The sequence below is a fragment of the Halichoeres trimaculatus genome, unplaced genomic scaffold (genome assembly GCF_033239565.1).
Source record: "Halichoeres trimaculatus isolate MK-OKI-2021-1 unplaced genomic scaffold, fHalTri1.1 fHalTri1_scaffold_15, whole genome shotgun sequence".
NCBI classification, from domain to species: Eukaryota; Metazoa; Chordata; class Actinopteri; order Labriformes; family Labridae; genus Halichoeres; species Halichoeres trimaculatus.
The window spans coordinates 6,229,326-6,253,050 of NW_027437193.1; the positions used below are offsets into that span (position 1 = coordinate 6,229,326).

A 23,725-nucleotide genomic window follows, 5' to 3' on the forward strand; every position below is an offset into this window, starting at 1 on the left:
GTAATTTTTGCAATCGAGTACCTCGAATCATTCGAGGAATCTTTCCAGCTGATTCTGAACAAAAGATGAAAGAATTCTAGCGCATATTTTGTCCATGATATGCACACACAGCAGAACTTATCACCACTTCTTTGGGGACATTTTAGGTGAAGCTGAGCTTCCCTTGCAGTCTTAGAGCAATCACCACTGATTTTTACCAGGTGTGTTAATTTTTTTAAGGTTGAACACAGCCCATCTGAAATGACTGGGGAGCTGGATATTCTTGACCTATACTGCAACCAGTCACCAGGGGGAGCAGTTTTGGTGACGACTTCACTTCAAGCCGAGCAAAATGTTGCCTTTTTTTTACAATCTATGGTGGAAATGGGATTCTTGTAGTGATCCTTTGGACTTTGGAGCCAGCCTTTAGTGGACAATTGAGTCATTGCAGTTTTGTTGCCCCATTAAAATCCACCAGTATGTCCATTCAGTGTTACTCTTGCTGCAGAGAGCTGAAATCTTCTGTCCATCATTCTGAATCTCATTGCTCTTATAGACATGATGGATAAATGCTGATTTTGACACTGCATGCCATTCCCAATTTATTCTGCATCTACTTTCCATTTCTGCAAATATATTCAAAAACGTGCATTTATAATTCATTAGGGGTCTTACAGTAGGGTGTACAATCATGATAGCCCTCCCTGGTGATTATTTCTGAGTGTAAAATATGTAGATGGAGTAAGTTATGTTAATGCTGGAGCATAAAATGCTATATGTGCAACATGCCATCTGGCACGCTGAGGCTCGAACACTGCTTCATGTTCTTTGTAACATCTGGGGGCCGTTAGCTGGAAGACCAGGCGCATAAAACCACTGCACTGCCTCTGACATTGTTAAAAAAAATGTGTTTTTTTTCAAGGGATTGAAGTTTTGCTGTTATTATCAGGAGGTTTGAAACTTTTTCTTGCCCTTATGGGCAAAAAAAGTCCAGGAGGAAACAATTTCAAAGTTTATAAATTCTTTTTTTATTTATAACTTTATAAAAACTACACAGATTAAGTTTCATGAGTTCCAGAGATACAGAGAAAAATGTGGAAAACAACATTAAATACACTTTGGATAACTCAAATAGAAACACAGAATGTACAACACAGAGAAATTCTTACCCAGTGACATGAAATCAAACTACCCCTAAACTATCACACATTTATACACACGACTCTTTCTACAAACACACACACACAAAGGGTTTAATCCACAAGTTTCACATAAAGCTGTAATACGTTATTGTTCCCTTTCACAATAAAAGACTATGATTGGTTTGATCTGTTCGTTTGAAGAGTGTGGTCCGTGAAATCTGTAAAATGCACCACTTCAAGGCGAGCTCCATCGTGCAGCTGGTGTTGTCGCTGTTTTTAAAAATACTTGTGCTGCCTCATGTAGCCTCTGAGGAAGTCTTCAAAACGTGGAACGGCGGCCTCCATGGCGGGCTCGTCTGCAGCTTTCTCCTCAGCAGCTTCAGCAGCGGCGGGCTCATCAGCAGCTTCTGCAGGCTCAGCGCGTCGCAGGCGACAGTTGTAGTCGAACTCAGGGTCGCAGTCAGGGTCAGGCAGGATTATACCGTCCTTGCTGGGCTTTGAGGCCACGATGCCAGAAGGCTTAGCAAACTTCCCACAGTTGGGGTCGAACGGGTGGCAGGCGGGCTTGGCGGGAGCCTTGGCTGGAGCCTTGATGTCGGCCTTGGCCTTTGAGCCAGGCTTCACCGGGGTGCAGTCTTTGTCATAGTGCACGTAGCAGTCGTGCCCGTCCTTGGTCTTGCCGGGGACGCCGAGCTTGTACCGGGTCTGGTTGGTCGATTAATTTGTGTTTTTGTCCAAACAGATGCAAAAGAAGATGGAAGATAGCAAGTGAAAGCATCATGCAACACCAATTTCATTTTACGACATCATTTAATAAACAAATTAAAGGAAGGAAACATTAAAAGAACCATTTAACGAGAGAGAAAACTAAGTTAGCAAAATACTGAACTATAATCCTAGAAGCAGGACTTCTCAGACCTGGTGTTCGGGGATCTTCGGGGGAGGCTTGCGCAGAGCAGCGGCGGCTTTGAGTATGCAGAACGGATCCTCACGGGGGTCGCAGGACAGAGGAGCAGCAGGTGCAGGCTCATCTTTGGGGAGGTACTCCAGCACGGGCTTGGTGAGGCCGGACAGCTTGGTGGCGGTCAGAGGGTTGCACCCGGCGTCGAACAGAGGGTTGCAGTGTTGCTCTTTAGGAGCCTCCTCTTCCTCCTCGGCGAGGGCGGCAGGAGCAGCGACGCTGGTCACACACAGAGGATCGACTGCAGGGTCACAGCCAGGGTAGACCAGGTGGTAGAAGCCAGTGGGAGCTTTCTGGACCAGGGTTGGCATGCAGTACGGGTTCTTGGGATCACACTTCAGAGCGGCGTAGGAGGGGGCAGGGCCAGGAGCTGGGCGGTAGCCGTACGCCGCCCTCAGGTGGTACTGCAGGCACTCGACATCTTCAGCGTTGCAGATCCTCAGCAGCTCAGTCTTCTGCTCGGGGCTCAGGAAGGGCTCCAGGACCGGGGCGTAGTAGTAGAAGCCGGTGGGGCTCTTCAGGGGCATGGGCAGCAATGGGGTGAGGATGGGGGCTGGGATCTTGACAGGAGCTGGAGCTGGGGCTGGCTCAGGTGCAGGGGCGGCCACCGGAGGGAGGAGGGGGAAGAGGCAGTAGGGGTCGAGGTAAGGGTTGCACATCCTGATGGCGGCAGACTTGATGTGGGCGGGCATCATCAGGGCAGCCTTTGGCTTGCTGGTGGACTCGGCGATGCATTCTGGGTCATCAGAGTCGGCGCAGGATTTGTAGATTTCACTGAGGTGCTGCAGGTAGTGGTTGAAGGTGGGACCCTCTTCTGACTTGTGCTTGTTCTGCAGGAAAGCCATGTACAGACGATCCAGATCCTCCAGCTGGAACAAAGACAGAAGGACCCAGAATCAGAAACCTGTTCTTAATCCAGATCACCAACACGCCTCAGAGACCTCAGATAACCTAAAAATAAAACTGTTAAAGAAAACTCCAACCCTCAGAGGGGGAGTACGTGCACTTCTTCAGTCCCTGTTGTGTTACTCAAACCACACTGCTGACTCTGAATCCACAGAGCTCTTCCTCTGCTGGAGCACGACTGGAATAACTCGGCAGAGAGGGCAATGACATATTAATACTTTTACATAATCATGGCCTAAGAAATAAAGTATTTATTTCTGTTTTAGTCACTGTGTTTGGGCAGAAACTGTTGAGTGCATCTATGATCAAAAAGAAGGAGAAGCACTCGATTGTTGCCTCATTTTTCAGAAGGAAAAACAAAGCTGTGGCTCACAGTCCCAGCTGGGAGAAGCTGAATTATTAATGTGAAACAAACTCCACTCACTCCCTCCTGGTTGTGGCTGTCCATGAAGTACTTGTACCATCCCCAGAAGTCTGGCACGCGTTTGAACTGAGGCACAGCCAAGACAGGGACGTTCCTTCTGTTGCGAACCAGCTTTGTCAGGCTCTCCATGGCTTCAGTTTTCACATCCTCGGACTCTGCGGGTGCTGAGGGAGCAGAGGCGAGAGGAGACTGAGTGAAGTGAGTTGGTACTAAACTTAAGTCGTGTTAGCCACAACCATGTGCTTTTTATTAAAACCAAACCAGCTTTAACATGCTCAAATTAAAGCTAATTTGTTTTCCTGCAGCAAGCTGTTTTATCTGGTTAGCTTAGCTTATCATAAATACTGAAAACAAAGGTCAATGCTGTAGCCTTCCTTCATCTTTGGACTATTCTAGGCAGCAAAAAATGTAGATGAAGTATCATTAAACTCAAGAGCTGGAATCTGAAAATTTTTCTGAAGCAATTTTGAAAATGCTGCCTAAAGATAGAAATATTCAGAGGTGCAGTTGGGGCAATGAGAAATAAGTTTTTTGCTGATTCACTAAATATAAGCCGTGAGCTCATAGGATAAAAACTTATCACAGACTTGCAAAAGCCAAACTTCATATAAAGCTTTTGAGTTTTTTTAGACATTGGTGTGGACCCAAAATTTTCTGTTAAGTATCAAACAAGAGGATGAAGAAAAGCTAAAGGATTTAAATTCCACACTATTTGTTTTTGTTGTGACCTTGAGTCTCTAACGTTACCGTTTCAACACTCTTACCTGTCTGTCAATAAGCTGACTGGTAAAATGCAAATGAATAAAGAAACTAGCTCCTGAGATCAAAACTGTTTTTGTATTACCCTATAAACATTTTTTATCCCATGATAAAGATTGGCATTTTAACAAGGGACATACTGACAACTCTTCAGCTTTTGGGGTCAGCCTCTAGTGGACATTTAGGAGAATTGCACCTTTTTTTTGCACTTGCATGTTGGCTTGATTTTTCAACACTAGATGCTGCTGTTTGATCAACTGTCATTAAATCTTGAATTCTGTTTCTACAAAATCTCAGAAGAAAATCAAAGTAAAGTTTTGTTTTGTTTTGGTCATTTTGCTTGTTTGGGTTTTTTTTTTTTTTGTCTTGTTTTTCAAGAGGATGAAGAAAAGCCTCGAAGAAAAGGAAGAAAAGAAATTAGCTCCTAAAACCAAAACCAAACCCTGTAAACATGTTTTACTTCATGGTAAAGACTGGCATTTTAACAAGGGACATACTGAGAACTCTTCAGCTTTTGGGGTCAGCCTCTAGTGGACTTTTGGGGAATTGCACCTTTTTTTTTTTGCACTTTCATGTTGGCTTGATTTTTCAACAAGAGATGCTGCTGTTTGGTCTGCAGGCAGCAAATCTTGAGTTAAGTTTCAACAAAATCTCAGAAAAAATCAAAGTAAAGGGTTTTGTTTTGTTTTGTTTTGTTTCGTTTTGGTCATTTTGCTTGTTTGGGTTTTTTTTTTTTTTTTGATTGTTTTGCAAAGAAGATGAAGAAAAGCCTCACTTCAAAGAGTCTGGAGTTAAAACAAAAATTTAGCCACTTTCCAAAGGATTTAAATCATTCTAGACTATTTGTTTTTGTCTTCCCTTAAGTCTCTCAGGTTACAGTTCAACACTATTACCTGTCTGTCAATAATTTCACTGGTCACAAATAGATCTGGCTCTGGTAAAATGTGAATGAATAAAGAAACTAGCTCCTGAGACCAGAACTGTTTTTGTATTACCCTGTAAACGTGTTTTATGCCATGGTAAAGACTGGCATTTTAACAAGGGACCTATCGAGATTTCTTAAGCTTTTGGGGTCAGCCTCTAGTGGACATTTGGGGAATTGCACCTTTTTTTTTCGCACTTGCATGTTGGCTTGATTTTTCAACACAAGATGCTACTGCTTGGTCTGCAGGCAGCAAATCTTATATTTTGTTTCTACAAAGTCTCAGAAATAATCAAAACAAAGGGTTTTTTGTTTTGTTTTGTTTTGTTTTGTTTTGTTTTGTTTTTTGTTTTTGTTTTTTTCCTTTTTTGAGATTCACAGGCTAAATGTGCAAAAAGTAAAATAGTGTCATTTATTAGTTTTAAAGGAAAGTGATTCATAGTCCTGTGAATGTTTTTCTCACTTTCTTCTTTTCTTCTTTGTTAAGATTCACAATATTCTTCTTTCCTCAAATACAGAACAGTTTTATTTATGAGGTCAATAAAAGTGGACCTGTTGGTGTGTTTCAGAGGTTTTCATGATATTGTTTTTGTTTTATTTGTCAGAGGACAAACAGTTGTTGTTTTTTAGAGCTTGATGTTCTTTAATGTTCTTTGGCATTTTCTCTGAGTACAAAGGACATATTATTCATCTCCAATGATTTATTTTACCTCAGCAGGAACATCTTGAAATAAAACATATATCCTCAAATTCCAGCACCTGTGAAGTTTGTCTCTGAGTCACTGCAGACAGGAAATGAACTCTGAAACGTTCGCAACAGTTGGTGTTTGATGATAACTGACTGCATATTTAAGTTTCTTGCTGCTTTACTGAATATAATAATACAGCTCATTGTTTAACAATTTTCAACCCAGAATTTTCTGTTTGGTATCAAATACCAACATTTAAAGAAGCTGGAGTTCTGGATTATTTGTTTTTGCTTGTTTTTCATTGGGTTACTTACTGGGTTTGATAATATGACATTTATGCACAGGCTGAATACCTGAGTGATCCTTTTACCGTGATGATGCTTGGGTTATTTTAATTTCACTTCCCAAAGCTTTGATCTTAGAGACTAAAAAGTTAAAGCGTCCCCTCCCACGTGCCACGTCCCAGAGCCTCACCTTCCTCCTCCTTCAGCTGCTCCACTGGAACGGCCCTCAGAAACTCTGTAAAACAGGAGCAGGAGCCACATTAGGAGCAGCGGGGCCGGGAGCTGACTGGGACCAGATGTTGAGCTTTTCCTCCACATTAAGAAAAACGCTGAGCTGCTAATAAGCCCCTGGGTGAAACACGGCAGGTGCTGGGGCTCTGGCGCCCCGACACAGGCAGCATCCTGCAGGTTTAACACTCCAAAGTCTTCCTGTAGACCCCCACCAGGACCTGTGCATGCCCGGTGAGGCTTTGAACCACAGTGGTGCAGTTTGTGCAAATACTGGGGGCCTCTTTTACCTGTAAAACTACAAAGAGCGGGCCCTCACACAAACCAATTACCCCTACACTGTAAATGAGGACGGTGTCTACGCGCGTCCCTGTCTCCACATGTGCCGTGTCCTCTGCTCCACCAGGGAATTTCTTCAGAAGTTTATGACTTTAAGAGATTAAAAAAACAGCAGAGTCAGCTGATTACAGCAGAAACCTCCATCGCCTTTCATTTCATAATGAGGACAGTCTCCCAGAGCAGCAGCGATGGATGTCTTTTAATGACTCGGGCAGGATTATGTAGTACTTACAGGCTGCTTCTGCATCACATGAGGTTTTTGTTTCAAATAGACTGGAGCATGGTGGTGGTCTGTAATTAATATGGACTCTGCTCTGGACTCCCAGCACATGTTTAACACCAGCTAACAAAGAAATACTGAGATCATGAGTGGTACTGAAAGTAAGAATAGATCATAAATTAGAGGTAAAAGTCAATAAAGTCAAAGCACAGCCTTATTTACACTATTTTATATTTTTCTTGCTACCATAATCTGAGGAATCTTACAAAGTGCTTAAGAAAGTATCTCGTCTTGATTCAGGGTTTTAAATTAAAATACAGACTTCATCTGTGTGTAAAGCTTGAGGAAACATTCCTGATTATATATAAAGATTGAGTATCTCTCTTATACCTGGCTTTAACCTGCTGACTGGAAAGGAGAAATGTAATGTGTCCTTCAAAAGAAGGAAGACGACTGAATGAAAGATATTATATCATACTAAGTATTATTTGCAATATTTTTTACTATGAGCCTGACGAAGGCCAGAAGCTGAGAAATGTTAGTGTAAAAAAGAGATATATATTTAAATGTATGTTTTTACTACAAGTGTTGCTGAAGTTTTGACACTTTTCAGACTTTCTTCTTTATCTCCATGCACCCTGGAAGTAGGTGACGTTGTACCAGGATCTTATTCTCCTATGTTTTTAGTTTTTGTCAATTTTTTTCTCCCATTTTTGAAATTAAATTTAAAATTCTAGCTGTGAGAAACTTAAAGAAGCCTAATTAAAAAAGACCAATTTGTAAAAACTCACAGCTGGGAGATAAAAAAAAAGAAAGTGTTTTTGGTTTTAATTGTGTTAGTTGTGTTTTAACAAAATACTCTGTCTAATTAAAAATAAATAAAAATAAAAATAAAATAAAATAAAATAAAATAAATAAATATTAAATAAATAAATATTAAATAAATTTAAAAAATAAATTAATAAATAAATTAATTGAAATTCTCATTTAAGTAAAAATTTTAAAATAAAATACCCTTTAAATTCTTTTTAAAAATAACCTCTTATCCATCAAATTCTCCCTGTATTTGCTGTTTAAAGTAATGGTGAGTATCCAATATAAAATGAGAGTGGGCGCTACATCTCTTAACTGAACTGAACACTTGTGGTACAGTTCATAGAAAGTCAAATAAATGAAAATTTGATACTGAAAGTCTTACCTGGTAGTAAAACAATGGCCAGCAGGAATCCTGTGTGGATCAGGAAGAACGATGGTCGTCCAACGCGAGCCATTTTCACTTTTTCTGAGAAAAAAAAGAAACAGAATCAACCTTCACTGAGGATGGATTACACACCCTGAACCTCTGCCATTACACCCCCTGACAACAATGCAGCTAGAATTGGATTTATCCCTGCTTCCTCTTCCTTTATTGTTTCAGAGTTCTCAGTAAATTGTTAGAAATGGAAATGAGGAGACAAAGCTTCCTGCACAAAGAGGGAGCTCCTCTTTAACTGAGTGAAGCCAGGAGAAAAGATTTAGGACACACTGTAAGAGAGCCTTTCAGGGATTACCAAGAAATAGAAGACTTTGGTTATGAGTATCAGAGCATCAAGCTGAGCGAGTAAAGTGAACAATGAAACGGCTGAAATGCTCCTCTCCATCACTGCGAGGATGGCTGCTGAATTACTGAGCTCAGAGCAGAGACTGTCCCATGAATAAATCTGAGAGCTTTGTCACTTTTCATGCCAGTTTCTGAGGCTCTCTTAACATTTCTATAAACTTTAGTACAGGCATCACACACATGAGTCTTTACCTGGAAAGGTGCTGAAGATGTGGCCTCCTGTGCTCAGGCGAGGCTCTCTGGTTCGTCGCTGTGCTGTGGACGTCTGAGCTACACACTCTTCCTCTCTGCTCCCCTGTATGGGACGGACGGGCAGGCAGACATTTTTAAGGAGCTCCCTTGATCATTAAAAACAAAAATGCATGTCATACGGCTCCGGCGTGCTGGTAGGCGCTCCAGGATTGGCTCCTGCACCGCCATCCGTTCAACCAATAGGGGTCCTGTAATTAGTGGAGGTGAGCAGCACGAGTGCTCTCCGTGGAGGAACATTAACAAGGTGCCACTTAGCACCAGGTTTTTTCCCCTCACAGGTCTGGAATTTAGGGGTCAGCGTGTAGAAAGACGGAGTGTATCAGACTCCAGTTTGATTTTCAGATCTGACATTTACAGAAATGACTCAGAGGGCATGAACCTGAAACTCTAAACTGTCAAAATCACTCAGCTTGAGGCCAGAGGAACGTAAAACTGTCAGTGGAAAGAAACCATGACAAGAAGTGAACCTCATGTTGATGGAAAAGAAACTATTAATGGATAAAAACAACTTCCTTTACTTCAAAAGAAACCAGTCTTTTTATAAACCTCCAGTTTTTATTCATGCTTTTAATCTCTGCACAGAAAAAGAACTATTTCCAAAACAACTCTTCTGTTGCGTCAGAGTATTGACAAGCGTTTGAGCAATATTGTCCAGGATGACAGGACCGTGACTCCTTTCACTTCAGTGGTGCAATACTGCATCACTGCATCAGAGCCACAGTTGCACCATCCTTTATGTTTTCAGAAGTCTGCAGATTTCTCTTTCTGTTTCGGCTGAGAGTTACTCAGCTTTTCAAAACAGAAAACACTCGTACAACTTGATAACATCTCCTGCTCAGTGCTTTTTGTTGTGGATGACAGAGGGAGCACTGCTGTCTACGAGCTTTCTACTTTTTTGTTTTATTTACGTCCCTCTTGCACACGCATGTTTTCTTTGAAACAAGAAATGGAGAAAGTGGAGGCAACAGGAGAGGCATGGCTTCATTCAGCACATCTACCAATGAGACTGCTGCTGCTGCTGCTGCTGATGATGATGATGATGCTGAGGGGGAAAGTGGAGCCATTAGGAGCAGCATGCCAACTCCTCTGTTTGTTTGCTGCAGGCTCTTGAAACTACTCTTGATTGTGCCACGTTGCACGTGCAGCCTCAGAGTTTATGTCAGTAAAATATGGAGCACACAGAAAGCCCATACGCAACCATTATCCACTTCTTTACCTTTTTTTGAGCTCAATCTAATAAAAAGATAATGATATTATTACAATAATTTTCCATACGAATCAGATGCTTAGAGCACTATTTGTACTTTAAGATGCAGGAGCTGTTTTAATCCTCCACCCATAACTTAAAGGAAGCGTAGTTTTAATCAAAAATCTCAAACTAATGCTGTTTTAATGAAAAATATTAATAATGATTTCAACTACTGATCTAAAACTCCATGTATGTCTACAACTTTTACCTTAGCTTAGGACTTTTAACCTTTAAGTTTAATCTAACCATGTATCATAGACTTTAAGCCTATTTTTAATGAGTAATTTAAGAGTATTAGGAAACTTTCACAAATTATTCAACTGTTTATTCGTGCCAATTATCTCAGTCAGCACTGGTTTAAGGCCCCGACAACGTATCAACCGAAAACGCTGAAACACTGTGAAAAAAAAACAGCTTAGTGTTTACACAGCAACAGTTTCAGCAGCGTTTTAGAAAAAAAATCCACTCTGAAATTTTCATTTTAGGTCGGCTCAAACGCCATTTCTGTGTTAACCCAAGGCTGAAATACAACAATACTCTTGCATTTCACCCTAAAACTGTAGTCGTGTAAACAGCCTCTAAGAAAAGTGGCAACTTCTGGTCTGAAAGTGTGAAGCCTTCGTAGAAGTGTCAAAAACTGCAGTTCCTTGACCATCCACTTGAGGCTGACTGCAAAAACACAAAAAGCCACACACACCAAGCCAAATAAGCAGATTTTTACAGCGTTAATAAACATGTTCACAGCCTGGTTAAAAAAAAAGATTTGGGTCTGAGTAACTCATTTTTCTGTCAGCGCAAACTTGACCGGCAGCTATTTTTAAACAACTCGTCATTTTTGAAGTTATTAGACTAATGAGCTTTGCCCATATAAGGTCATTTCTGACTAAACTGACAGGTGGTCGCGCTATAGCTGTCTGCAAAGAGGCTAAAAGCCCACTTCTCTACCTCATCCTATAACTTTAACAAAGTTTAGCATTTCCAAAAAGCCTACTGTTGATGATGGGCTTCAAAACTTTGTATCAGAAACAAACTGGTGATGTCACAGAGACTTTGTCCATTTATAATACAGCTAGTGTTTCCAAACACTTATCTATTACTCAAGCTATTTGAATCATCTATGTAACACTTTGCTCACCTAAACACATCTGTATGAGCTATTTTACTTAGGTGTTTTGTTTTTTGTTTTATTTTTAGTCACATACACAATCACCACAAGGGGCACTTTAGGTAAACTGGCAGGTGAATACTACAAGGACGGCACAGGCGAAGTAGTGATTTGGGCAACGGGATGAGCACACAGTTTTTAACGCTGGTCATTATGGTTCAAACATACAAATGAAGTAAGTTGTCATCATTGAACAAGGCTACCATGACTCTGGATTGGACATTGGTCTCTTTAAGGCCCCGTTTACATGACAATGTTTCATCCAGGAGTGCTAAAATGCAATCACAAAAAATCAGCGTTTACACAGAAACGCTCAGGGACTGAAAACATTGTAGTAAGCATGCCAGACCTGTAGTTGGCGCTATAAAATCGTACTATTTCTCAATAACTTTAAGCTAACTGTAAGAGTTTTATTTCATTTCATGCTTTTTGATGTCCCCTTTTTTATATCTACTCTTCACTTTTTGTGGTTGTTACTCCAATTATTCACTCTAGTTTATATGTTTGATCACTGTTAAGTTACTTTACTCATCATTTATCTTTGTAGAGAAACATTCTAGCCAATTTTTTATTCATGGGTACCTAATGTCAGATATTTCTTCAATAGTTTTATCTTTTTTACCTGTAAAATCATCACTTCAAGCTACTTTTTAACTTAATACTATTTCTTCTGAGCGCTAGCTTTCTTAACGCCCTTACTCAGTGATTTTTACCCTACCTATAGGAGATTGTATGAAGAGCTGAGTAAAAGTGCACCCCATCTTAATGGTGTAGTACATATTTTCTTAACCCAGCTCAAAAGACACGGTAAACAGTTGAAGACCCACTGAAATCTTTACATGTAAAGGAATAGTTTTGTAATAAACCATTTAGTTTCCACAAACTGATTTACAATGAGCAGAACATTTCGTCTCTTTAGATTTTTGTCTCATCTGACGGTGGCTCGTCTTCACCCATGATCTCTGCATTTGTCACATTTCAGGACAAGCGGAGCCGTCAGAGGAGAAGACAAACGGTCATTTTCTCCAGCTCACAGTATCCAGCCTTAAGGAGAGCTGTCTGTCTCTTTATGTGCACGGAAAATTCACTGCAGCTTCACCCAGATTTGGCTTGGAACCCATAAAGCTGCTCCTGCTTCTTATGAAAGAGGAGCTCATTAGGAACACAGACCCTTGTAAAAATGTCGGTGCCTGTCAGAAGCTTTTATGTGAGCACTTCAGCGCTGCTTTCAGTGCTGTTGTCAAATGAGACAAGGAAGGAGATTCAACACGAACATTTTCTGAGGCGTTCGTGATAAATCAAAATTATTTGGTGTCACTTTGATTTCTCTTCTTGGGCTACATTTGCACATTTGTAGTTCAAGGAAAAGGCAGAAATATGACTATTGTTTGTGTTCTGACAGGTTTTCTCCTGGAAACTTACAAAGATCTTTATGACAGATATCAATACTTTGCTTTCTGGCTGAGAACATACAAAGAATATGAAATTTCAACATCAGCTTCCTGTTAATGAGCCAAAAAGTACATTTTAACAGCGAGTATGCAAAGTTTAGAAATCAAACAAGGAGTGTCAGCTGTTAGCATCCAGCAGCACCAGCTCCACAGAGCTGTTAGCATAGCTCTAAATCACTGCTGGTAAACATTATTTATGCCCCTTCAACTTTCAGAGTTTATACATTTTTAATGTGTGGTACCAATTTCTGATTCAATTTATAAAGTTTATTCTTATTTTATGTGTTTTTTCGTTTGTTGACTGTCTCCTGAGAGAGCTGTGGTTAATTCTGTTGTTCGCAGATCCAGCTTTCTTTCTGTTTACGGCTGCTCTGAGGAGAGTTTCTCACTCTTATTAATACTTCTGTCTTGTAGACAACTGTTGGAAACGTCTCTGCTGACCACACTGTTCTCAGTTTTGCTGATTCTGTGCAGACTGCTGTTAAAAATGTGAGGTTGGCACTTCCTGCTCTTAAGAAGCCTCTTGTCGGTCTTCAGCTTCTGCTGAATCATAATAAAACATAAATATGCTGTTATCCAAAATGTAAATAAAAGTGACCCAAAGATCAACACTAAAGAAACTCTTAATCTCTCACTTTATCAAACTCTTCTGCATCGGACACCAAAGATGTTCTTTTGATGTATTTTATTGACATCAAACAGACATTATTATTAAGGGAAAATGACTCCTGGCTTCTCATATTAGCTGTACATCCTAAGTTAATTTATTTGTAGTACAGTTTTAAAAGCATTTAGTTTGTAAGTTCAGTTTCCGAATCATTAATCAAATTTTTTAGCAGCTCAGGAGAAACCTGAATGACTTTGGCATTAACTGCAATAGTCTCCTGGGGGCCGTAAATGCATTCATTAGCAGAAAGGCGACAGAAGATACTGATTTGTCACTTTGCCATTTATTTTGTGGAATTCAAGCCTTTAATCTAAAGGCACGGTGCAGAGTATGTGGGATCCTTGCTGTTTTTACAGAATAATGACTTCATTTCCCATGAGCCCTTTCACCCACTGTCATAAAGACATGACTCTTAATGAGATGTGCATTTGTTTTGGAGAGCAGAATTTCTTTTTAAATCTACTTTTCTTTGTTTAGGACAACTATTCTTAGGGTTCAAAGCCACAAGGTACTGTTTTTATTTGTAGTTAAGTAGTTCCAGTAGCATGACAACAATCAAACTTTGTAAACTCAGTTTGTAGTTTAGTGTCCAGAAGATGAGCAGACTATTTGTTTAGTGTTACTCACAGCTCAGTGCTCTGAGACCAAGGGCTGGGTGATTAAAAATAATCAAAATTGACAATCAGAACTTCTAACCAGCATTAAAACGCTGATTATTTGGATTATTATCCCCTTTTTATGCACTCTAAATTTGCTTTTTTTGCTTTATTCACAAAACATTTTCATTCTAGTTGATGTATGCTTTCAATTCCATTACTTCAGTAACCCTTAATTGTTCATCAGCGCATGGTCATTTCAGTCACTTTTTCGAAATTACAGAATAAACTGAGTTGAGAGTCAGAGAGTCGTGAATTTACAGAAATTGAGGTCGAAGCATAACGTCACTCTTCATTTTATTGATAGACTCTCAAGTTTGAACAGACCACTGCAGAATAACTGCTGACTGTGGGTTGGAATGAACATTAGCATAAACAGCTTAGCCCCTGTGTTAGCCTTTAGCTCGTGCTCTATCTCTCTCCTGTTTGGCTTTCTTCTGCTCTGACAGTCCAGCTCTAGTTTTCAACATTACTACAAAATAAATACGAGAAATCCATGGGGGGAAAAAATCTCACTTCTAACTGCTATACTTTGCCAGCCAGCTTAGTGTCATCAAAGGGACATTTGGTCTAGGTCAGGGGTGTGAAAATTAATTTCAGCGAAGGGCCAAAAACATATCAGGGGGTTGTTGCAGTGCATGATATTTAACGTGCCTATAGCATAATTCTGCAAAACAAATACTCATGCAAGTAATTTTAAAAATGAAAACACTTTTCTTTCCTGTATTACACAGCATGAAATTACTGAACATCCATATGGAACAAATACTAGACCTATGTCTTCAAAGACGTTTAGAGCAATATAACCTTAACAACATGGGACAAAACTTGCTCCTATGAAACCAAAATAGTGCATTTTCCATCCTTTTAAAATAAGGAATTGTAATATAACTGGACACCTGCTTTAATTTTTTTCCTGGGACTAGCGCCACCCTACTCCCAATGTAACACAGTGTGAATTTGTGGTCAGGAGAGGAAGTGCAACAATAGATAACAACAGATTAATATAAAGTGAGACTTCCTCCTCACTCACAGGAACGTAAGGGGCCACGACAACGGTTTTTGGGTGACACGCAGAAGTTTTGTTGCGTTTCAGCCAAACATTTACACAGAAACAGCGTTTTAGCCGACTGAAAACGAGTGGATTTTTTTTTTTAAATCTGCCGAAACCGTTGCTGTTCAAACAGTAAGCCGGCATTTTCAGTGGAAGCGCTGACGTCACGCTCCACTTCGCGCGAGCGCGTGCAACTGTCAAACATTACCGTTGTTACGATCGTTGCAGACTTCCATGCTGTGCTTGTGCTGCCCAATCTGCTGACTTTCTTTCAACAAAATGTGCATCTGTTGCTCCACTTCTGCTCTTAGTATTCACCAATACACCAGATGATCAGGTCAACTCTACTTCGGCGGAGATCTACCATAAGCAGCTTCTGGGCAAAACAGGTATAGCGCCTACTACAGGCCTGGCATGTGTACTACAGCGTTATCGGTCCCTCAGCGTTTCTGTGTAAACGCAGATTTTTTTTAATTTAGTTTTAGAGTTTTTAAATGAAATACTGTCGTGTAAGCAGGGTCTTCTAAAAGAAATAAAAACAATTAACATCAAGCAAGCTTCTTTATCTTGAACACTCTTGATTATCTTTTAAAAAATGACAGAAGACATGTTTTTGGTCTTTTCAAATGAAGACTTTATTCTTCATCATAAATACAAAATATCATTTATTAACTTTGAACAGTCACATCACAAAAATACAACTATGTATTTCTACTGTACACAAATGTACAAAATATGACATAACAGATGTGTGACCCACTGCAGATGATCTATGACTATCACACACCAACATACAAATAGCTTAAGTGATTTTAACATACCATCATCGATCATACTCCACCTGCAGCACGCTGAGGGGCGACAGCATGTGGAGCCTCTGCACATCACATGTATAATTACTCTCCTAACAGGTGTGCTTCTGCTCACTAAAACCTGCAATCCAGTTTGGAAGCAGACTGAGACGTGAGCGGGATACAAGCTCATAATTCTAACATACCACATATAAAGGAATCCCTGGGATCTGAAGAATTTCACAACATCTGGAGCCGCTGTCCACTTTTTAAGGATGTTTTAAAAAGCCTGAAACTAGAACGACTATGAAAGCAAATTGTATGTCATTAGGCAGAAAATGGATGGTTTGCTTCCACACAAAAATAAAGGTTGAGGAGGGGAGAAAAGGTGCAGGGTGGTGCAAATATCATCCATCTTCACCCTGAATACATCAAGTCACTGGATGTCATCATCATCGAAGAGATCCTCGAAATCTGTGGGAAACAAAAACACATTTCACTTCGTTTCACTTCGTTATGTAACAGCTGGCTGTGTTTTAACTTTTCTGCAGGCCTGGCTTTTCATCGTAAAGCAGCGTTACAGGTCAGAGGGTTGGAGGGGTGCAGGGTGGTAAAAGTTAAGGGATCTGGAAACAGTTGAGTGGAAGGGCCTTCCTGTGGGTCTGATAGTTTGTGGGGTCAAAGGTCAGCAGGAGGACTGTACGAACATGCATGAGAAGCTGTGCCACATCAACCACTTCTGCAGAGAAACTATATTTGACACAGTTAGGATGGAGAAAGCTTTCAGTTTGGACTGACTGATAATCTATTCAGCAGGTTTTGAAGCTGTTGTGGTCAGAGCTGCTCTATCTTTGTCTACATCTGACATTTCCTGTTTTAGATCCCTCCTCTTTAATATTTTAACAACATCAACAGAGTTTTAGGATTTGGAGACAGATGCTCTGTCAGCGTACATACAGCGAGTTTGTCTTCCACAGGTCGTCTTTATGCAGACAGTAAGCAGACTGACTGTTTTAAAAGCAGTCATCAAACACACAAACATAGAAATCAGACAGCACACGGTGGGAAAACAGCATTTTCTGCCTGATTAAAGCCTTCGCAAAGAAAACAATACACAACAAAAGACAGGTATGCTCAAGTCCCAGCATTCTTTCTGTCAATCTGCAGCTGCTGCAACAACAGAAATATAAAGACTTGACTGAAATGTCTCATCGTCTCATTCTGTAGCTCTGACAAGATCAAAGAGTGAATATTTTGGCTGTTTGAATATGAAAAATGTCTCTGCGACTGTTATATAACAACAAGAAAGTGTTTCCTAATTTACTTTTGAGCACAGCTGCTTGTTGTCTCAAGAACTGCTTCATGAATTTTAATGTTTAATCTTCCCAAACTTTGGGAAAAACAACTACACCTGCAGTTCTTTGGGTGTCCACTAGAGGCTGGCTCCGAAAGCTATAGGAAACCCCATAGATATCATTGTTAAATGCCAATTTTTACTAAAGAATTTAACATGTTTGGTTGAATAATGGCACAAAAGAATCTGTAGCTTTTTTTCAATACTTGGAAAAACTGTCTCAAGGTTAATTTCAGAAAACCACCAGGTACAGCCCCTCAATCTAAATCTCATACATCCCAGTTTTAATTTTTTTTTTATGTTTTGAATTCAGAGAAACAACATCAATAAAACAAGGCAGATATCTTTTTGTAACATAAATGCTAGATCTTTTTTGGTTAATAGTTGACTGGTTTCAAAAGCAAATCACTACCAGAAATTTTCTAAGAACAGCATTTTGTCTCTGGACCCATAGATTAATAATTCATGTGCATGAAATCTGTTATATTTCCCTGTAATGGAAGAGAGGAAGTACGGCACCAAATGAAGAAGGGTTTTAATAGAATGGAAATGGGTTTATACGTCTTGAATGTTTCATTATTAAAGACTCAATGAGAACCATCAGTTTTGAAGCAGACTGCAGCGACATCTTTGGATGGATTCGCTCGCACACTGCTGGATGACACGGCTCTTAACAAAGACCATTTGTCCTAACGTACTGTTATGGAACGGCTAATTCTGCTGCTGCATTAGTCACATGCAAGACAGTCCACAGACCACAGACCACAGTTAACTAATTACACCATGAAAGAGACACCGATGCAGATTATGTCAAAATTAAAGTGAGGGCAGAAATGACCCCTACAGCAGTGTTTTTGTGCAGCAGAAGCCCAGGGCGCTCGCACCAAACACCCCCTCCCTGCTCCTCTGCCGGTTTCCTCTGCACTCAGACGGGGCCATATTTTACTTGACCAAAAACACAAATAAACGGACTCCCACCAAAAAAATCTGATAACAGTCTGCATTCACGCTTTATGTAGAGAATTTTCAGCGCGTTACTTTCACACAAAAACACCGCTAAATAAGGCTCTAGTTCTCATCGTGTTGTAAAACGGTGCTACCTCCACTGCAGATACACAGCTGGCTACGAGGAACTCGCTGCTTAGTGTATCAGTCCACACGCACGGCGTGCCAGATATAAACAAACGCAGGTAGTCTGCCAGGACGAAGAGACACAATGGTAACTAGAGCCTTATTTAGCGGTGTTTTTGTGTGAAAGTAACGCGTTGAAAATTCTCTAAATAAAGCGTGAATGCAGACCGATATCAGATTTTTTCAGCGGGAGTCCATTTATTTGTGTTTTTGGTCAAGTAAAAATTGCCCCGTCTGAGTGCAGAGGAAACCGGCAGAGGAGCAGGGAGGGGGTGTTTGGTGCGTGCGCCCTGGGCTTCTGCTGCACAAAATCACTGCTGTAGGGGTAATTTCTGCCCTAAACCTTGTGTTAGGACCCAACTTGTTCCATCCCGGAGTATCACTTTAAGGGGAACCTCTTGGAAAACCCCATCAAACAAATTCAAACTGCACATGTTTACCACTAATAAACAGAAATAAAACTGGCGAGCAGTAATGATGTGACTGAGAGAAGATCAAGAAAAAAAAAATTCAGAGAAAGAAATGGAGATTTCTTTTATAAGAATACACAAACAGCTGTTATCAGTGAGTCAATCAGGTAAACAAAGAGAAAGAGAAAGTTTGGTGATCTTGAACAGAGTAAATGCATGGGGTGTTTCTGAGCGCACAGTAGAAAACCTCAATAATAAAATCAGTAACATGAAACCTGCTTTGCAAAACAAGCACTGCAGCAATGCCCCTGTACCTGGATGAATAACTCTTAAAGCAGTTTATTAACTCAAACATTTCACCACACACATAAAAGCAAAGAGTGAATCAAACTTGTTAAACTGACGGCAGCAAACCTTGCCGGTTTAAGGCTTCGATTGTCTCCCTCATCAAATCTGTTCACTGGCTGCACATCGTTCACCTCCTTTCAAAAGGATTGTCCACCCTCTTTGTAAATTTCTTCTCAAACAGTTACACATTGCAAAATATCTGCCTTTAAACAGCTGAACAGGCGCTGTAATGGTGGGGTATACCTCCATTAAATTTAGCGCTCTTTTAGCCCGTTAAGCTGGCTCGTACATACTGCTAACCTTTTTTTTTTTTCATCATTAGTTAAACAGTCCGTTTTCCTCACTAATAGCTGGACATGCATATGAGCGCAAATCTTTTTCAAACTACTGAACTTTGTTTAAGACAACGTTTTAATGGATATTACTTGAAAAGGTAAAGTATTTATCAACAGTTAAAGAGCGCTTCAATTTAAAACATGGCAACAAGTTTTAAAATCATCAAAATATTTATTCTGTAACACATTTCAGTCTGTTACTTTTGTGTATTTAGATTCAATTATATAGCACAGCACTGAAGCCTAAGAGAAAACAAACCTATCGTCATGTTTTCAGCCAGTAGCTCCTGCAGTCAATTGAAAGAGAAGGAGTCAGAGAAGGAGAAAGCTAGCAGCAGGGGTGGATAAGGACTGATAAATAAACATCAGCATCCATGCAAAAATATTTACACTCCAACACATGAACGGTGTTTAAAAATATATTTCCTCCAACCATACACTTAAAACACACAGACACCTGATTCTGCACATTTTCACAAAAACACATGAGTGTGTTTTTCTACAGTAACTGGGGACTTGTGCTTCAGTTTTGAATATAAAGATGGAGAATTTGGATCCCACACTCAAGTTTGTTTTTTCCCACAGAGCTGTTGTTAGCCTGAGCATTCCTGCACGGTGCAAAGCGACACAAATTAGCAGCAAACTGTCACCACAGCTCTGCTTTTGTGACTGTGACAGAGCTGAACCATTGTGACACTGATTGTTTAAATGAATGATCGTTTAAAATCCTTTTACAAATGTAGGCCAGGGGGATGTGGAGTTGCTTCCAATGTGCCTGGAGACAGTGAAAAGGCACGCATCTCTATCTGAAGGGAATAACGCCTGCCGCCTGAAATGAGCCTCACACATTCACACGCACAGAGCCCCTGCTGAGAAGTCTGCGTGGACCCTGTGACACATATGGTGAGAAGTTGTGTCTGTTTGATGTAGCTGCGCCTCAGGACAGAGATCACACCATATTATAAACACAGTTAGTAAAAAGGAGAGCTGGGGTATGAGGAATGTTTCAGGCCAGTAAAGAGATTTCCTGCTGTGGAACCAGCAGAGCTCTGACGCCTAGGGGTGAAAAAAACATCATGAGCTAATAGATTCAACCTGCCTGAGTGACAACCTCCTCAGTGAAGATGTCGGACTGTGTTCACTTCAAATTACCTGAGTAGATAAATTAATCTGCATTGATTCCTGTGTATCCTGTGGAGGGACTCTTATATTCTTATGTTCAGAGATTAACAAATTGATCCAAAGGCGCAGATTAGCATCAAATTGGCCCCAAATTTCATCAAAAATCTGTAATCAACTGCCAAGAATGACGATCTTCCGACTTTTATCACCTGCCAAATCCCTCAAAGGAAACACCTACTCAAATTTACTCACCTTCTAAAAATAATTCCCATTTGAGTCACAACACCAACACAATGAATCAGTGAACGGGCTTTAAGCCCAAAGTTTGACAGTGCTAATTTTGCAGCTTCTAAGAGCTGTGTAAGGCCACAAACTAACCGTGGATTAACAAACCTGCAAGAAGAAGTGACAACAAGGCAAAAGGTCTGCTTCAGGAGCTACAGGCCTTTAACTCTTTCCATGTGAAGTCAATGGCGAAACACAGAACATCCACTAAGTGGGCAAAATCGCAGGGGAAAATCAATAATTGTGCACTTCCCCATACAGGGTGCAAGGGCTTACCGGACTTGTAGCCAATAGCTGGCTTTCAAAAACCTTTATCAACCTTTATTTTGGAACAAGGATCAAGAACAATCACTGTAAGTAGCCTAAGCTGCTGCCCTTGGGGTAATTTCCCTTTAATGTGGGTTCAGCTTTTTACACTACAGAGGATCTCAGTCTGTGGGGAGCAAGATTGTTTTAAAAAATCTTTTTACCGTTGAAGAAGTCTGAGTGAACGGCCTTTTCATTGGCAGCCAGGTCCATCAGCAGTCCTGTGCTTCCCCCAGCCTGCCAGAGGACAAACATGCAGCTCAGTCAGCAGTTTTAACAGCCTCACAGGCAGCGCCCAGTCATGCAGATAAAATGAAGTTAAATACGATTAAATCAATGATTTAATTCAGTAATATTTAATTATTTTGATCACAGTCTTATAAACCAACAGGATGCTGAACAACAGAAGATGTGGAATTTTAAAAACTGATCATTTCAATCATTTATCTCAATTCAACTCTTTGTAAAAGTGAGAAAATTTGTGGCACACTACATCATACCTGATTTCTTTAAAATATTATTTGGGTTAGATTACATATGATGACATTTCACATAAGATAATCACACTGTAAATTATTTTCTTTGATTACCATACAAATTAAACATGTGCCAGACAAATGTTGCGTCTGTTTAATGCTTCCATAGCCTGATTTTAATAACTCATAATTCTGGATGGCTTACTACATCATGTCAAGCCATGTCGTGTGATATATCAGGATTCATTAGTTGTATTAATGCCAAGACAGCTAACTTTACTTTTACATTATACTTAATTTCAGATCCATATATCCATATCAGCATAAAAAGGCATTAAAGTATGAAACTTTTTTCCCTCCAAAATAAAGAAGGGTAAATGAATGGCTAAATGAAATACAAAGCCCTTAAATAAGCGTTGCAATAAATGAATGAGCTGAACCAACGGTCATTCATTAGCTTTAGCAACGTAACTATTTGTCAAATTACAATGCAAGCTTACGCAAACGTTTATACCCTTATCTTTCGGATTTAAAAATTAAAGGCTTTTATTCGTTGTTAAATGAGTGGTGGTCTAAGGACTGCAATATACAAGACCAAACCAAAACTCGTCGGTTGAAGTTACAGACGTTGCTTATCTATGCTAACAGGTTAGCATGCTAGCAGGTAAACAAACCTCGTCCAGATCGACGTACGGCCCCGCGCCTTCCGGAAACATCTCGTCCACAGCCGGCTTCATCACGGTGGAGTTGGACTGATCCTTAAGTGGCATTGATGACACAAAAAGACTCTTTTCCTCAGTTTATATTGATTTATTTACTGCTAGAGATGCTACAAGCGCTGGTACCGTGGTGCCGCTTCAAAATAAATCCGGAGTGGAAGGGGAGTCCAGACACTATGGTTCCGCTCGTAGTGCTAGGTAAGTTCATAACGTTTTAACCGTATGTCTATAATTATTTGAATTCCTCGGTTAAAAATTTCCTACTGACCTTTTATGTTTGTTAGTTAGTTAGTTAGTCAGTTAGCTTGGTTGTTTTTTTTTCCTTTCCTTTTCTTTTTGATTCTTCTTGTTGTGTCTTAAGTCACAAAAAATTAGTTAAAATTTTCTTCCCCAATTTTTAATGAGCATCCCGAGGAAATAAGGCTTGCAGACTCAGTGACATCTTGTTAATCTTTTGTTAAAACTCACTTTTAAAAACTTTCTGTAATTTGATCTCACGTCTTTACTGGGTTTTAATTTCAATATATTTTTTAAATAGTTTTATATTTATGATTTACTTATCTTATTCATTTTTAATATTTATGGTGTAATTTTTATATTTGTTTGGTCTGTTCATGTTTTTTTGTTTCCTCATATCTCACTGTTTTACTTCCTTTTCATCCCTCTTATTTTTACCCTCTTCCAAAGACCCTTCTTTATGTCACTTTTTCCCCCATCATGCTTAACATTGCCTGTTAGTACAATAAAAAACTGAACTGTGTACTCAAGGAATTCCCAGGGGTGTCAAGATAAATATCTATCAACTTTATCCTCTCATGGAGAAATTTGAAACACAGACTGTCCATAAAATAAGAGCTAATGACATTAAACTGCGTTATTTAAAAAAAAATTATAAAACATGTTTATGAATCATACCTAAACACTTTACCTCAGTTTTAGTAGGGCGCGTGGCCTCTTTGCGAAGCCCGCCAAAGGACAGCGCCATGTCTCTACCTTTTGTAACTTATTATACTATTACTGCAGCCTATGAGTTCACCTCTTTACCGGCTCCCTCAAACCTCTCACCAGCTCTTCGAGATTTCAGCAGCTTCTGCAGTAACTGATAACTGAAACCAACCATAGACTGTATAACAAATGCACCACGTAATCTCCCCGACCTGTGTTTCTGAAAAGGAATTTTTGAGCAAATCGTGGGGGGAGTCACCTGAGCTGTGCCTCTGATTGGACGACCTCGGGTTACAAAAAATCACCCCTGTTCAATGTGTGCTGATGGTGCTGATATTAGCTTAGCTATTCAGATGAGTCAGATGGGAGACATTTTTGTACTAGGCCGTAAACCTTTATTTCTGCTGCAAAAATGCTGTTTGGGCTTGGTGTGTATGGTTTCTGGTACTTCCGGGGCCAGCCTCAAATGGACACTTCACGAACTGCAGATTTTAGCATTTCTGTGTTGTCTGTTATTACACTCACTTCACAACTGTGAATCTCTTTCTTGTCAACC

The 23,725-nt window shown here is 40.0% G+C and overlaps 3 protein-coding genes across 4 annotated transcripts in view; 1 reads left to right on the forward strand and 2 right to left on the reverse strand.

Annotated features, from left to right (window-relative positions):
* Positions 1–23,725, forward strand: part of LOC141803941 (apolipoprotein D-like) — a 337,954-nt gene that overhangs the window by 295,355 nt on the left and 18,874 nt on the right. The window lies entirely within an intron of this gene.
* On the reverse strand, positions 984–23,302 carry and2 (actinodin2). 2 transcript variants are annotated; one of them, XM_074689119.1, is made up of 7 exons: positions 23,153–23,302; positions 8,646–8,748; positions 8,052–8,135; positions 6,257–6,301; positions 3,413–3,576; positions 2,040–2,951; positions 984–1,826 (listed from the first exon to the last, which is right to left on the reverse strand). In XM_074689119.1, exons 1-7 carry the CDS (start codon positions 23,207–23,209, stop codon positions 1,398–1,400), a joined length of 1,794 nt encoding a protein of 597 aa, XP_074545220.1. In that variant the 5' UTR covers positions 23,210–23,302; the 3' UTR covers positions 984–1,397. The 2 variants fall into 2 exon arrangements, with proteins under 2 accessions (XP_074545220.1, XP_074545221.1); XM_074689120.1 differs by lacking the exon at positions 23,153–23,302 and adding an exon at positions 15,156–15,273.
* On the reverse strand, positions 15,573–22,401 carry LOC141804419 (COP9 signalosome complex subunit 9). Its single transcript, XM_074688833.1, has 3 exons — positions 22,180–22,401; positions 21,194–21,266; positions 15,573–16,212 (listed from the first exon to the last, which is right to left on the reverse strand). Exons 1-3 carry the CDS (start codon positions 22,273–22,275, stop codon positions 16,175–16,177), a joined length of 207 nt encoding a protein of 68 aa, XP_074544934.1. The 5' UTR covers positions 22,276–22,401; the 3' UTR covers positions 15,573–16,174.

Coding starts and splice junctions, on each gene's coding strand:
- LOC141804419 (XM_074688833.1), bottom strand. CDS start 22,275: ATGCCACTTAAGGATCAGTCCAACTCCACCGTGATGAAGCCGGCTGTG. Junction 21,267..22,179: donor CGTACGTCGATCTGGACGAG/GTTTGTTTACCT, acceptor GTCCTCTGGCAG/GCTGGGGGAAGCACAGGACT. Junction 16,213..21,193: donor TCACTCAGACTTCTTCAACG/GTAAAAAGATTT, acceptor TGTTTCCCACAG/ATTTCGAGGATCTCTTCGAT.
- and2 (XM_074689119.1), bottom strand. CDS start 23,209: ATGGCGCTGTCCTTTGGCGGGCTTCGCAAAGAGGCCACGCGCCCTACT. Junction 8,749..23,152: donor CGCGCCCTACTAAAACTGAG/GTAAAGTGTTTA, acceptor CGTCCCATACAG/GGGAGCAGAGAGGAAGAGTG. Junction 3,577..6,256: donor GCAGCTGAAGGAGGAGGAAG/GTGAGGCTCTGG, acceptor CTGCTCCCTCAG/CACCCGCAGAGTCCGAGGAT.